A 16,925-nucleotide genomic window follows, 5' to 3' on the forward strand; every position below is an offset into this window, starting at 1 on the left:
TAATCCCTCGAGCCTGGGAAATGTAAAATATTTGAAACATAAATTATGAAAGGCACTGCTGTTGATAATGTGAATGTCAGGTACTACAGTCAGGTCCAAAATTATTGATAAATTGACTATATTGTATGCAACAACAAAAAAATGAAATTATATTATTTTATACTAATACATTTGCTCAATACCTCACCTTGCAAGGATAACGACACTGAGCCTTTTTCTAAAATGTTTTGTGAGATTGAAGAACACTTTGGGAGGGGATCTTAGACCATTCCTCTAAACAGAATCTTTCCAGATCCTTGATATCCTTTGTCTAAGTTTATGGACTTCCCTCTTCAATTCAAACTACATGTTTTCAATGGGGTTCAAATACAGAGACTGAGATGGCCATTGCAAAATGTTGATTTTGTGTTCAATTAACCATTTCTTTGTGGATTTTGATGTGTGCTCTGGGTTATTACCTTCCTGGAAGATGGACTTGCGGCCACGTTTCAGCCTCCTGGCAGAGGCAACAAGGTTTTTGGCTAAATTGTCCTGGTACTGGGTAAAGAACATGATGCCGTTGACTTTAATAAGGGCCCCAGGACCAGTGGAAGCAAAATAGCCACATAACATCAAAGATCCACCACCATATTTTACAGTAGATATCGGGTTCTTTTCTTCATATGCATCTTTCTTTTGATGCCAAACCCACCACTGGTGTGCATGGCCAAAGAGCTTTATTTTAATGTCATCTGACCATCGGTTTGAATCCAAGTGCCAATTAGGGCCGTTACGGTGACCATATTACCGCCACACCGGCGGTCACGAGTCATGACCGCAGTCAAATTCCACGTGACCGTTTAGCAGTGGTGTAAAGTACTTAAGTATAAATACTTTAAAGTACTACTTAAGTATTTTTTGGGGGGTATCTGTACTATACTTTACTATTTATATTCTTGACTACTTTTACTTCACTACATTCCTAAAGAAAATAATGTTATTTTTACTCCATACATTTATCCTGACACACAAAAGTACTCGTTACATTTTGAATGCTTAGCAGGACCGGAAAATAGTCAAATTCACGCACTTATCAAGAGAACTACTACATCCCTACTGCCTCTGATCTGGCGGACTCACTAAACACAAATGCTTCATTTGTAAAATGTACAACGATGTCTGAATGTTGGAGTGTGCTCCTGGCTATCCGTAAATAAAAAACAAACAAGAAAATTATTCAGTTTGGTTTGCTTAATATAAGCAATTAGAAATTATTTATACTTTTACTTTTGATATTTAAGTATATTTAAAACCAAATACTTTCACGTTTACTTGAGTCATTTTCTATTAAGGACTCTTTACTTTTACTCAAGTATGAAAATTGGGTACCTTTTCCACCACTGCCGTTTAGTCACGGAAACTAGGCTTCTCTAAGCTCTGATGCTGCTGATGGTCATTAGTAGCCTGCCAAACTTGCTAACTGCCTGGTACTCAGCACTCTATTGTCCCTCTATAATAATAATATAATATGCCATTTAGCAGACGCTTTTATCCAAAGCGACTTACAGTCATGCGTGCATACATTTTTACGTATGGGTGGTCCCGGGGATCGAACCCACTACCCTGGCGTTACATGCGCCATGCTCTACCAATTGAGCTACAGAGGACCACTCTAATCACTCTGACATTAATGCAAATGTAATCGAAAATCAAATCAAACACTTAATGAGAGCCCATGAGCTTGTGTTGCGCAACATTTCTATACGCTATGCAATTGCGTGAGAAAACAAAGTTTTGATGGCCTCTATTAAAAAGAGGAGGATCCCATCAGCTACCTACTCATTCAAGGGTTTTTCTTTATTTTTACTATTTTCTACATTGTAGAATAATAATGAAGACATCAAAACTATGAAATAACACATATGGAATCATGTAGTAACCAAAAAAGTCTTAAACAAATCTAAATATATTTTATATTTGAGATTCTTCAAATAGCCACCCTTTGCCTTGATGACAGCTTTGCACACTCTTGGCATTCTCTCTACCAGCTTCATGAGGTAGTCACCTGGAATGCATTTCGATTAACAGATGTGCCTTCTTAAAAGCTAATTTGTGGAATTTCTTTCCTTCTTAATGTGTTTGAGCCAATGAGTGTTTTGACAAGGTATGGGGGGTATACAGAAGATAGCCCTATTTGGTAAAAGACCAAGTCCATATTACGGCAAGAACAGCTCAAATAAGAAAACAGAAACGACAGTCCATCGTTACTTTAAGACATGAAGGTCAATACGGAACATTTCAAGAACTTTTAAAGTTTCTTCAAGTGCAGTCGCAAAAACCATCAAGCGCTATGATTTGCCGCCACAGGAATGGAAGACCCAGTTACCTCTGCTGCAGAGGACAAGTTCATTAGAGTTACCAGCCTCAGAAATTGCAGCCCAAATAAATGCTTCACAGAGTTCAAGCCACAGACATATCTCAACATCAATTGTTCAGAGGGGACTGTGTGAATCAGGCCTTCATGGTCGAACTGCTGCAAAGAAACCACTACTCAATGACACCAATAATGAGAAGAGACCTGCTTGGGCCATGAAACACGAGCAATGGACATTAGACCGGTGGAAATGTGTCCTTTGGTCTGTAGTCCAAATTTGAGATTTTTGGTTCCAACCGCCGTGTCTTTGTGAGACGTGGTGTGGGTGAACGAATCATCTCTGCATGTGTAGCTCCCACCGTAAAGCATGGAGGAGGAGGTGGTGGTGTTATGGTGTGCTGGTGACACTGTCTGTGATTTATTTAGAATTCAAGGCACACTTAACCAGCATGGCTACCACAGCATTCTGCAGCGATACGCCATCCCATCTGGTTTGGGCTTAGTGGGACTATCATTTGTTTTTCAACAGGACAATGACCCAAATGACCCAGTGTGCCAAGCTTTTAGAGACATACCCAAAGATACTTGCAGCTGTAATTGCTACAAAAGGTGGCTCTACAAAGTATTGACTTGGGGGGGTGAATAGTTATGCACGCTCAAGGTTTCTGTTTTTTTGTCTTATTTCTTGTTTGTTTCACAAGAAAAAATATTCTGCATCTTCAAAGTGGTAGGCATGTTGTGTAAATCAAATGATACAGACCCCACAAAAATCCACTTTAATTCCAGGTTGTAAGGCAACAAAATAGGAAAAATGCCAAGGGGGGTGAATACTTTCGCAAGCCACTGTATCACAACTAAACTGGCCAAATCTACTCCTGTTGACCAGAAGGGGGGTTTGAGGAGGTGCAAGCGAGCAGGGGGCAAATCCGCCATTTTGGGCACAGTTGCTCCGGCCCGCCATCTGACATTTCTTTTATTTTTTTCACCTTTATTTAACCAGGTAAGCCAGTTGAGAACAAGTTCTCATTTACAACTGCGACCTGGCCAAGATAAAGCAAAGCAGTGCGGAAAAAACAACAACAACACAGAATTACATATGGAATAAACAAAACGTACAGTCAATAACACAATAGAAAATCTATATACAGTGTGTGCAAATGTAGTAAGTTATGGAGGTAAGGCAATAAATAGGCCATAGTGCAAAATAATTACAATTATAATTTAGTAATATAATAATATGCCATTTAGCAGACGCTTTTATCCAAAGCGACTTACAGTCATGCGTGCATACATTTTTACGTATGGGTGGTGCCGGGGATCGAACCCACTACCCTGGCGTTACAAGCGCCATGCTCTACCAATTGAGCTACAGAGGACCACGTATTAACACTGGAGTGATAGATGTGCAGAAGATGATGTGCAAATAGAGATACTTGGGTGCAAATGAGCAAAATAAATAACAATGTAAATAACAATATGGGGATGAGGTAGTTGGTTGGGCTAATTACAGATGGGCTGTGTACAGGTGCAGTGATCGGTAAGCTGCTCTGACAACTGATGCTTAAAGATAGTGAGGGAGATAAGTGTCTCCAGCTTCAGAGATGTTTGCAGTTCGTTCCAGTCATTTGCAGCAGAGAACTGGAAGGAATGGCGACCAAAGGAGGTATTGGCTTTGGGGATGATACAGTGAGGGAAAAAAGTATTTGATCCCCTGCTGATTTTGTATGTTTGCCAACTGACAAAGAAATGATCAGTCTATCATTTTAATGGTAGGTTTATTTGAACAGTGAGAGACAGAATAACAACAAAAAAATCCAGAAAAACGCATGTCAAAAATGTTATAAATTGATTTACATTTTAATGAGGGAAATAAGTATTTGACCCCCTCTCAATCAGAAAGATTTCTGGCTCCCAGGTGTCTTTTATACAGGTAACGAGCTGAGATTAGGAGCACACTCTTAAAAGGGAGTGCTCCTAATCTCAGCTTGTTACCTGTATAAAAGACACCTGTCCACAGAAGCAATCAATCAATCAGATTCCAAACTCTCCACCATGGCCAAGGCCAAAGAGCTCTCCAAGGATGTCAGGGACAAGATTGTAGACCGATACAAGGCTGGAATGGGCTACAAGACCATAGCCAAGCAGCTTGGTGAGAAGGTGACAACAGTTGGTGCGATTATTCGCAAATGGAAGAAACACAAAATAACTGTCAATCTCCCTCTGCCTGGGGCTCCATGCAAGATCTCACCTCGTGGAGTTGCAATGATCATGAGAACGGTGAGGAATCAGCCAAGAACTACACGGGAGGATCTTGTCAATGATCTCAAGGCAGCTGGGACCATAGTCACCAAGAAAACAATTGGTAACACACTACGCCGTGAAGGACTGAAATCCTGCAGTGACCGCAAGGTCCCTCTGCTCAAGAAAGCACATATACAGGCCCGTCTGAAGTTTGCCAATGAACATCTGAATGATTCAGAGAAGAACTGGGTGAAAGTGTTGTGGTCAGATGAGAAAATCGAGCTCTTTGGCATCAACTCAACTCGCCGTGTTTGGAGTAGGATGAATGCTGCATATGACCCCAAGAACACCATCCCCACCGTCAAACATGGAGGTGGAAACATTATGCTTTGGGGGTGTTTTTCAACCCTCCAGGTGCTCCTTATTTTGGAGGAACATGGGAGTGAGAGATCAAATTGGTGAAGACGGCCTTACGAGTCATCCTGGGTCACCAAACTGTCACTGAAACCGTCTTGCAGACTGTCCTGATAGAGGTGGAAGGGATACTGAACTCCAAACCCTTGGGATATCTCTCTGCAGACATCGCTGACCCAGATCCGGTTACACCGAATCTGCTCGATGGGGTGCCGAGACGCCCCACTTCCTCAAATCATGTATGCTGATACCAACCTCACTGGCAGACACCGGTGTCTTGGCTGACCATTTCTGGGCCCAATTCAATCGGGATTACTTACCAAGCCTACAGCACAGAGGGAAATGGCAGAGAGAAACGGTCAGCCTGGACACTGGCCAAGTAGTTATGATAGTGGACCCTCAACTGCCTTGAGCCTCCTGGCCGGTGGGCCATATCACCAAGACCATGCCTGGGACCGACGATCGTGTTAGATCAGGGAAGATCCAGGTAAAGAACCGGACATATATCCATCCAGTTGCCCGAATAATTCCTCTCCCTGAGATGACAGAGGACGTGGAGGGATGAGCCTTTTGAGGAATGTGGAATTTATCAAAATCCCAGGGTGGCTGTGGAACAGGCCCATGGAGTTGGTGGAATTGCCCTTTAAATCATGGCCGCTTGCGCAGCTGGGCCAGAGCGCTTTAATTAGGTAGGGTAGAAATGTCAGACAGATCTCAACTCATTAAAAGGAGGAAATCGCCACCGCCCAACCACGCTGCTTTCTCTCCCCCAACTCCTTCTAATCCAGACATTGTGTGCGTCCACAAATCAATGTAAATCCACCGAATCTGTTATCTTTCATCTGAACTATCTGTTGCGCTTGGGAGATCGGGCCATCAGTTATTGTTTCTAGTTATTACCACGGAGCGCTGCTTGGGAGAGCACACTTCAAACCTATTGTGTTATATCAATGGACAATGATCACGGCCCTACAGATCATCACGGGACAATTATGCCATTGATATGGTTACATTTAACGAAATGATATGTACATTAAGACAAATCTGGAAGTATGAAATGTAATTGTTATTTGCTAAATTGATCATCCTGAGATCAAACTGATTGAGATTATAGATATTGAATAATTGATAACTGAACTCAGGCATTTACATTTGTTGGTTGACATGAAAATAGTTATTTGGCCACACAAACCAGTGGTGGGTTTGGCTTAGATATCAAGGATATCAAGGATCTGAAAATATTCTGTTTGAAGGAATGGTCTAAGATCCCTCCCAATGTGTTCTCCAATCTCATAAAACATTTTAGAAAAAGGCTCAGTGCCGTTTTCCTCACAAGGTGAAGTATTGAAAGGTATTGAAAACAGGGGTGCCAATAATTTTGTCCCCTATCTTTTGAGATAAATTAATAATTTTATAAGTACACATTTTTATTAAAATATTTCTCTGAGCAATTGTATTAGTATAAAATAATATACTTTGCAAAAATATATTAGCATACAATATAGCTCAGCATTTGTATTATTGCCACAGTTGAATGAATGGAATTCACATGCCTCTGCTCCTCCTCTAGCTTAGCTTTGTGGCTTACGGACTTATGGAGCAGTGCCAATATTCAGGAGGATATACAGTAGCTTATCTTTGCATGCATAATCACGTTAGTGAAGTGCAAGCGTGGCCATGCACGTTTCTCCATGAGACCAGATACAAAGCTAAGAGGCTGCTAGTGAGCAAATCAAATCACACTCCTATCAGCCAGACTCCAAACCAACCCACTGATATTGCTGTGCCCACGGCCCCACAGGCTATTGTATTTTATGAGGCTATTTAAACCTTGGCTGAGTTTCAGTTAGTAGAGGGTAAGGGAGGGAGAGAGATAGGGATAGCTTTTTCTAGTCTGCCCTGGCTACACAGGCAGGTCAATTGTGATCTTTTGCCAAATTATTGGCAAAGATCTGACCTGATTTGTCAAAAGACCAATAACTGGGCAAAATATCAGAATTGGGCTGCCTGTGAAAATGCAGCTATTGAATATGAAGGAGATAAGTGTTTTCTGTCTCCAAGTAAAAGTACATGGTTGCAGCTCAATAGTGTCTGTAGTGGCTTCCACTCCTTAGTTTCCTCTCCTTTATCTACACTCATATGAAAAAACAGGATAGGAGGAAGCAGTGTGGCAGAAACGTAATGGACGAAGCTTAATCAATTCTTTGAAACAGGTGTGCAGGGCTAGAGCAAAGGCCTGCACACACAGTAGCTCTCCAGGATGTGAGTTGGAGACCATTGATGTAGAAAGAGACAAGGCAAGAAGGGAAGGAGGAAAGGAGGCTACTTTAGACTATTAATAGATGCAGGTGTATGACTCATCCAACCCTGTAGAAGCTGCTTAGCCTATAAACCTTACACCACCCACGCTCTCATCAGCAGAAAAGCATCCATATCCTCCAGACAATTAATCTATTCCTCCCACATCACCATAATTAATGATCCACCTTTTTGCTTTCTTTCTCCCCAAACTGCCGGGTGTGTTATGCATGAGTTAGTAGTCTGATTTTAAACTGTATATCTCAGAGTCTCATAAATATATTTAAGCGCTTGGGTTGACTTCTGTGCAAACCCCTAGTGTTAAAGTAACAAACTCCTGCTATGTGGATGTAAAGAAACCTTTGTGTCTGTAAATATTCCCTGTTTGTACATATTGATATATCCTTGTATGATCTGCTAATAGGAGTACTAGGGGGATCGTCTACAGCAAGGGTATTCACCCGGGGGTCCGCAACCCGCTAGGGGTCCTGCAGGGGGTCCGCAAAAATATTTAACAAAAAACGATTTACAAAATAAATAGTTTTATGTTTTTAGGAATATCGCTAGCAACAACATAATAAAATATTTTTTTTATTACATGAACTACCTACTGTAGAAAATATGAGAATATCTGTCTAATGATGTCAACTTTATTTCTCAGCTCCTAATACTGAGCAAATTACACTAATTGGAGCCAATTACACTCACTGGAGTATCTGACATAGGCGTTGTAAAAGCAGTGTGGCAAGTGCTGCTGGTAAGCTTTCTTGACTTGGACATTAATTTTTGCCAACACATGGCTAACCTTTGTTTAACTAGCTAAACAGCTGCTCTTAGCGAAAATGTGTTTGGAGTTACCTTTCTAGCTAATAGGCTATGTTAAAAATTACACTTCCTCTTCAAATTATAATGTAGGATGGTCAAAATAATGAAAACGATCTACTAAATCAATAACAAATAAAAATAAATGATTACTTCTCCTTGCCATCATCATTCACCCGATGTTGGCTAATGTATGATGGGGGTCCCTGGGTCGCCGGTTTGCCTGGGAAGGGGTCCCTGGGCAAGAGATGGTTGAAGACCCCCAGACAGGCAGCCACAGAGGGACGACTGGAATTTGTGGTCTTAAAGCACCAATCAGACGAGCCACCTGTATAGAATGCCTCTGGTCCTATAGGCTAACACCCATTAACTCCTGTGACTTGACAGACATGCCCTTTTCGCCACCTCATCCCATCCCTGCATCTCTCCTCCTCAGCCTCTGCCTCAATCTCTCCATCTCACAGCTTAATCTCTACTTTCCTTCCTGATCGGTTTCTCCCCTTTCAATCTCTCTCTCAAATCTCTTTCTCTCCCATCACTTGCTCTCTCTCTCCCTTCCTTCTTTCTCCTTCTTCCTTGCCCTTCAAAATATTTCTCTCTCTCCCTCCCTCTCCCACTGCTATCTCAAACAGCCCTAATTATTTCAGTGTGGGGTTCACTTCTCCCACGTCTCCCACTTGGCTCCAACCTGGAAATAACTGCTCCTGAATAACATTATGAATTCTGCACAAGTTTATTTTGCTCTCTCTTCATAAGCAGTGGCAAACTGACACTCCAATCCCCAGCGGTTCAGTTTTACGCTCTGCTCAGTCTTATCTGTCATATGGAGATTCTCTCTTTAATAATGTGGCTCAGCGGAGGACTCCGAGGGCTCTGAAAATGTCAGAGGACACATGGTAGTCCCTGTTTTAAACCATTCAGACTCACCCTCTCCTTTCTTTCTTCATCCTCTGCCTCCCTGTCATATGGAGATTCTCTCTTTTAATAATAAAGGACTTAGGTCGTGTGCCGAGAAGACACACAGCAGTCCCTCTTCAAAACCGTTCACGGTCACCCTCTCTTTCCTGCTTTTTTTCTTCCCCATTCTTTCTCTCAGCAGTCATATACAGTCATACATGTAATATGCATGTTCTCTCTTTAATAATAAAGGACTTAGGTTATGTGTATTTTGAAGGTATGTTAGATAAAACACAGAACTCAATGTCATGAGACGAGAAAGAAAAGAAAGATGCATAGTAGAGGAAAGAGAAAGAAATAGATAGTTTCAGAAACTACGAGAGGCGGATAAATCCAGAGCCAGAGAGAGATTAAAGGGAGAGAGCAAGAGAATAAGTGATAAAGGGCGAGAGAAAGCAAGCTAACAGTCTCATGTGGAGAGGACTGAATATGGACATCATATACTTCCACTCAACCAGTTGTGTCATACACAAGGCACAGAGAGATATGTTTTGAAATAATACTGCAGATAAATGTATGAAATTAGCAATATCTAATCACATCAGTTTCTCTTGAAACTAAACAGTTTACACAGAATCACCATGCTTTACAATCATCTATAAATAAATGCAGACTATTAATTACAGAGAGGATAAGAGCGAGAGTTAACATGATCAACAGTGTTAGCTAATACAGTGACTGACAACAGCATTAGCCCGAGGCCCCCCAAGGACAATCACGGCTAATCCTGCAGCATTTACGGCCTTACTTCCACACAGTGACCCACTTACAGGGGATTAGGGCTCATTTAGGCTACACATAAACACTACTTTAACCATAAACAGAGTGGACACTTACGAAGCACTGGTAACACTGTTAAACGCTGATTACAATGTACAGCCAAAAGCCCCTAGTAATAATGTTATAATAATAATAGGGATAGTAAAAATTAATAGCATTTACAAATAGTTTTTCACTAGATTTTGAGCTGTTTTACATTGTATGGAGATTTACCTGCTCGCGGTTCCACAGTGCGGTTGCCATTGGAGTCCATGAAGATGAACCTCCCTCCGGTGAAGTCGGTTCCGTAGTCAGACAGGTAGAGCAGAGAGGTGTAGTCAAAGGATCCGTAGGTTACCTGTTATGCAAGTAACACAACAGGTTTTTAAATCTCTGCACACAAACAATACACTCACTTGGCAGTAATACCGAGTCAGATTCTTTTTTTGTTCATACCTTTATGCCTTGATTCATTTTCCTAGCACCAGCAGGCAATTTCAGATGTTTTGCCTTATTAAAGTATTTTCATCAAACAACATGTCCCGAAAAGTAATAATGCCAGCAAGAGAGATTTCAGGAGCTTCTAAAAATCTGAACATCTTATTGGGCAGATGTTTGATTAGACTAAATAAGAGATTAACTTTTGTGAACAACTGTTGTCATGTCAAGTCACAATAGTGCTTGTTTAGACAGGGGTTTTGATTAATACAAATAATAATAAATAAAACATCTAAAAACCATCGAATCAAACCCAATTACATCTGGGACATAACATTATTTGAAGTCAAATTAACATAATTAAAATGTTCTTCTTCAATTTGGGAACATACTCCCAAAATAGTGTTTCAGTCTTCACTGGATGAGCATGGGCATGGCAAGGTTATGAATAAAATCACACAGTTTTACATAAGCAGTGTTTCTCCTATATGCATTTAACAGTGGCGCACTGGCAAAAGAAAAGTAACAAAAGTAATACAAAAATATAACTTTATTTGGATAGTCCAGATAGCGTGACCATCTGTAGAGAATCTACAGATGGACTATCAACAAACTATCTGTTGGTAAGCAACTGCTTGATAAGGTTACGGTTAGGTTTAGAATATGTGTTAGGGTAAGGGTTAAGTTTAGGGTTAGGATAAGGGATAGGGCTAGGGCTAGCAGATAGTTAGTTGAAATGTTACTGATAGTCTGTAGAGCATCTACAGATGGACTACCCAAATAAAGTTACCAAAAATACTGCATTAGTTTCCCACGTCTTCATGCCAGACATTATGTAGATTTGTCCTGGGCTGTACAGAGAACAGACACATTGCAGCAGAGAGGCCAAGAGTGAAACCAGCCCTAAAGACACTTAAACCATTTACATTTAAATGAGGGTCTGGTTGGGCCAATTAAGCCTGGTGGCGGGGGAAGGGGCAGGGTGGATGAGACAGATGGGGGAGAGGGCTGGTGTTTTTGGATTAAATTTTTCCAGCTGTCGAGGAGCCGAGAGAGAGAGGATAAGGTGACATTAATTATAATGATCAGAGATACCCAGAATATCTAATACACGCACACGTTTTTGGATTGCAGTTTCCCAGCTGTCGAGGAGCCGAGAGAGAGGATAAGGTGACATTAATTAATATTGCGGAAGACTCAGAGGAGATAAGCCAAGAAATTATTGGGGCACCGGAAAATGAATAATGATCAGAGATACCCAGAATATGTAATACGCGCACGTACACACGCAGAGGGAGGGAGGGAGGGAGGGATGGACAGACGGACGGACAGCCAGACGATAGAGCACCAGCAAATGAACAATGCTCAAAGATACGAGAACACACACACCTTAGCGAACAGATAAGATAAACATTCCGACATATCCTTTAGGACCTTTATCTGTAGTGTTCAACGTGTACAAACAGCGCTAACAGTCCTATTAATTGAATAACCCAATGAATTTCAAAAAGTTTGCTTTGCCGAGGTCCACAGTCGAGACATTACAGGAAGATCAAATGGGAGGAATCAAAGTCTGGTATGAAATTATCACTTCATTCTATTGCCCTGCTGGCTAAACAATAATGAGGTACATTCACGTGCGATCAAAGCTGCATTCAATCTCACAGAAAATACGCAACTTTCAATGAACCATGAACTTACCCTCAAGACTATATTTCAATCACTTTTTGGAGAGACAAAATAACAAGGAAAAAGTTGTACTCTTCACCCCAAAACACATTCAATACGTTTTCCTGTTCCATACTGTACGTTTTATGATATAATTGATATAGAACTACTGTACAAAACAGTTTCAGCTTTCTTACTTGAATATGAAATCAGTTTCATAAATGTTAAAGAGGATATTTAAAACACAGATGGGAGGAAGTGTATGCTTTACACGAGTCTGACTATAGTCAGCGGGTCTGCTAGTGTGTGAAATAGGAGAAGGGGATATTCATTGCATTTTGGTAAGCTATGAGGCTTCAACACTTCTTGACTTCAAAAACTAAAGGTAATCTAGGTGCCCCTGTAAAAATGTTGCAGAAAGAGGCAAAGTTTAAACGTTTGTGTGTGTGTGTGTATAATTTAACACATTTGCCACTAGGAATGTGTTCATTTGCTGGTAGAAATGTGTTCAACATCCACTGAAGTAGCTAGCAAGTTTACTAGATAGCTACACTGCCCTACCAAGCAAAAAGGCAGTAACTGCTCATAGCGTGGAACTGAGAAAAATGGCTTCAACGTTTTTTTTTTTATTGTCCAGCCAAATGAATTCTAGGGAGATCATTGGAGATGTAGTGATCTGTTGTCTTGCTATGAGCTAATTTTTTATTAATGTTGACCCTGACTTCTGACATGACCTTACACCCATAAATAGCTGTTACAGCCTTCTTCCTTGGCATGATATGTTACAAATTGCAGGGTAATACCAAAGCAAAGAGCAGTATCTGCCATTTTCATTTGTTAGTTTACTATACTTCTCATTTAAGCTATTAATATAATAACCGTTTAATTACTGGCAGTGTCACAGAGTTGAAACTGCAACCTTTGTGTCTTCCACCAAGATACCAGTTGCATTTACATGGAGATGTAGGTTCTGCATCAGTCACATTTCATACTGTGTTTTACAAGAAGCCAATGTCTTGTTATAAGAATAAATGTGAAAAGCAGCACTGCAATTGTTTAATAATAATAATAATAATAATAATAATAATAATATGCCATTTAGCAGACGCCTTTATCCAAAGTGACTTACAGTCATGCGTGCATACATTTTTGTGTATGGGTGGTCCCGGGGATCAAACCCACTACCTTGGCATTACAAGCGCCGTGCTCTACCAGCTGAGCTACAGAGGACCACATTTAATGTTTGAATTACATTAAATGATTACCCATCTTGTAATATATAATGATGTATTGGAACATGATAGAAGTATGACGTAGGGTAATACTAATTATAAAAAAGTTAACATGAGATTGCAAATTCAATTATTTTTATACAGTGCCTTCGGAAAGTATTCAGACCTCTTGACCTTTTCCACATTTTGTTACGTTACAGCCTTATTCTAAAATTGATTAAATAAATAAAATATCCTCAGCAATCTACACACAATACCCCATAATGATAAAGCAAAAACAAGTTTTTATAAATTTTTGCAAATATATTAAACATAAAAACATAAATACCTTATTTACATAAGTATTCAGACCCTTTGCTATGAGACTTGAAATTGAGCTCAGGTGCATCCTGTTTCCATTGATCATCCTTGAGGTGTTTCTACAACTTGATTGGAGTCCACCTGTGGTAAATTCAATTGATTGGATATGATTTGGAAAGGCACACACCTGTCTATATAAGGTCCCACAGTTGACAGTGCATGTCAGAGCAAAAACCAAGCCATGAGGTTGAAGGAATTGTCCATAGAGCACAGATCTGGGGCACAGATCTGGGGAAGGGTACCAAAAAATGTCTGCAGCATTGAAGGTCCCCCAAAACACAGTGGCCTCCATCATTTTTAAGTGGAAGAAGTTTAGAACCACCAATACTCTTCCTAGAGCTGGCCGCCCGGCCAAACTGAGCAGTTGGGGGAGAAGGGCCTTGGTCAGGGAGGTGACCAAGAACACGATGGTCACTCTGACAGAGCTCTAGAGTTCCTCTGTGGAGATGGGTGAACTTTCCAGAAGGACAACCATCTCTGCAGCACTCCACCAATCAGGCCTTTATAGTAGAGTGGCCAGACGGAAGTAGAGTGGCCAGAGGGACAGCCCGCTTGGAGTTTGCCAAAAGGCACCTAAAGACTCTCAGACCATGAGAAACAAGATTCTCTGGTTTGATGAAACCAATATTGAACTCCTTGGCCTGAATGCCAAGCGTCACGTCTGGAGGAAACCTGGCAGCATCCCTACAGTGAAGCATGGTGGTGGCAGCATCATGCTGTGGGGATGTTTTTCACGGCAGGGACTGGGAGATGAGTCGGGATCAAGGCAAAGATGAACGGAGCAAAGTACAGAGAGATCCTTGATGAAAACCTGCTCCAGAGCGTGCAGGACCTCAGACTGGGGTGAAGGTTCACCTTCCAACAGGACAACGACCCTAAGCACACAGCCAAGACAACGCAGGAGTGGCTTCGGGACAAGTCTCTGAATGTCCTTGAGTGGCCCAGCCAGAGCCCGGACTTGAACATGATCGAACATCTCTGGAGAGACCTGAAAATAGCTGTGCAGCAACGCTCCCTATCCAACCTGACAGAAATGTCTAAAAACCTGTTTTTGCAATGCTGTCATCAAGGCAAAGGGTGGCTACTTTGAAGATTCTCAAATATAAAATATATTTTGATTTGTATAACACTTTTTTGGTTACTACATGATTCCATTTGTGTTATTTCATAGTTTTGATGTCTTCACTATTATTCTACAATGTAGAAAATAGTAAAAAGTTAAGAAAAACCCTGGATGATGAGTAGGTGTCCAAACTTTTTACTGGTACTGTATATATTTTTTCAATGACACTTACATAGACAATTTTGAATAAATAACAGCTTTAAGAATGAATTTTAAACATATTTGCATTTTCATAGTCATAAGAGGACAGAAATGACTTTTAGCTACAATTGATAAAATGCTGAATAGTTATATTTCATTTTTAAGTAACATTTCTTATTTCATTTTTAAGTAAAACTTCTTCAGTGCTCTTCCATATCACTCCTCACAGTAACACTCAACTGAAATAAATAGTGCAAATAATCAGGGATATTTATCCTAAATGATTCTATTCTGTCATGGATGATAATTAATACTGACATTTTTTGGTGTGCAAACATATGATCATAATCCTTTTCAGTTCTTCTATTTTATAAAATAGGATATAATCAATGTTGATTTTATCTTGTGCAAACATTTATGATAATTTTCACTGTCATAAGTCAGTTCATCTATTCATTTCATACCTGCTCCAAAAAAGTCTAAAATGTGCATCTTTATTTACAAATCTAATATTAAGATCATTAAGATGACTTGCCAAGTTAAATAAAAGGTTAAATAAATAATAAATAATAATAATAGCAGTCTCAATAGCCCTAATGCTTATTTAGATTGCATGGATGGACATTGACAGGAATAAATCCTAGTCTTGACGTGGTTGTACAGTCCTAATGCACCCTCACATGGCAACTTTGATCCGCACAGATACTATAATCATCTACTTGGTGGAAGTAATTTTGGCAAAACTGTTTTTTTCCCGCATTCATGTAATGATGACACTAAAGCAGACACGTTGAGCACACTTTTGGCATGCCAAAGCTTGTTGTACTAATTACTTATGCCTCGGATAAAATGTTGGATTTTAACTTTCCTGACCGGGACAGTCACTCAATACTGGAATATAAAAGAAAACCAGAAACCATGGACATGTGAGTAGATATATTTTTAATGAGGTAGCAATGCTGTGTGTGCTTAACCGGAAAATGAGGGTGCGTGGCTTTTGACAATTCAATATGGGGTGCACGTCCAATAGACTGTCAGCTGGCTAGAGATTGTGTGTGTGGTGTAACGTTACTGATTCAAATAACCCATGGAATGTCAGAATACAATTATAGGGATTCTATTCATTATAGGGATAATAGATTGAAGCTAGTATAAATTGCTAATCGCCTCTTATGGGAGCAGGTAGCACAAATCTATTGCTTCATGCTAATGCTAGTTAAGTAGGGTTTGACATTGTGGTAGGGGCGCGTCAGTTCTAGTTTAGGTGGCTGTCACTGGCTAGAAATCGTTTGTGTGGTGTACCGATTCAAAGAAACCATCAGATGAAATTTCAGAATATAAAACATTATAGGGCTAATAGATTGAAATTAGTATCAATTGCTGATCTCCTCTTATCGGAGCAGGTAGCATTGTTAGTCTATGCTTGCTAGCTAGCTAGCTAATTAATTATGTTCTCAGATCTACTTAGCTAGCTAGTTCTTAACAGTGTCTGAGTTTCGGCGTTTCAGAGCAAGTTCAACCATCATTTTCCCCAGGGAATGCTGTGCCATGATGTTGTGTCCCTAGATTAGCAATGTATGTGTGTGTCAGTGTCATACAGGTTCGATTGTATCACTATCAAAATAAAATGATACCAAGGTAAAAGGCATTAACTGCAGCCAAGGGCAGGTTGAAACCAAGCTAAAAGGCAGTAAGTTCTGTTACTGCCATTTACCTTGGTTTCACAGTACCTTTTTGCAGACCACCATAGTCCCCGTGCCCAAGGACACTAAGATAACCTGCCTAAATGACTACCGACCCGTAGCACTGACGTCTGTAGCCATGAAGTGCTTTGAAAGGCTGGTCATGGCTCACATCAACACCATTATCCCAGAAACCCTAGACCCACTCCAATTTGCATACCGCCCCAACAGATCCACAGATGATGCAATCTCTATTGCACTCCACACTGCCCTTTCCCACCTGGAAAAGAGGAACACCTACGTGAGAATGCTATTCATTGACTACAGCTCAGCATTCAACACCATAGTGCCCTCAAAGCTCATCACTAAGCTAAGGATCCTGGGACTAAACACCTCCCTCTGCAACTGGATCCTGGACTTCCTGACAGGCCGCCCCC

General features: G+C 40.6%; 1 protein-coding gene across 2 annotated transcripts in view; it reads right to left on the minus strand.

Annotated features, from left to right (window-relative positions):
- ogfod3 (2-oxoglutarate and iron dependent oxygenase domain containing 3) overlaps positions 1-16,925 on the minus strand; it is a 46,440-nt gene that overhangs the window by 6,642 nt on the left and 22,873 nt on the right. For both annotated transcript variants that reach the window (XR_014609845.1, XM_084141625.1), the window contains exon 8: positions 10,079-10,202. Coding sequence is in view for 1 of the 2 variants with exons in the window: in XM_084141625.1 (XP_083997751.1) it covers positions 10,079-10,202 (124 nt within the window). In the remaining variant the exon portion in view is untranslated. The remainder of the gene's footprint in view (positions 1-10,078; positions 10,203-16,925) is intronic.

The sequence above is a fragment of the Coregonus lavaretus genome (assembly GCF_964263955.1).
Source record: "Coregonus lavaretus genome assembly, chromosome: 25".
Lineage (NCBI taxonomy): Eukaryota > Metazoa > Chordata > Actinopteri > Salmoniformes > Salmonidae > Coregonus > Coregonus lavaretus.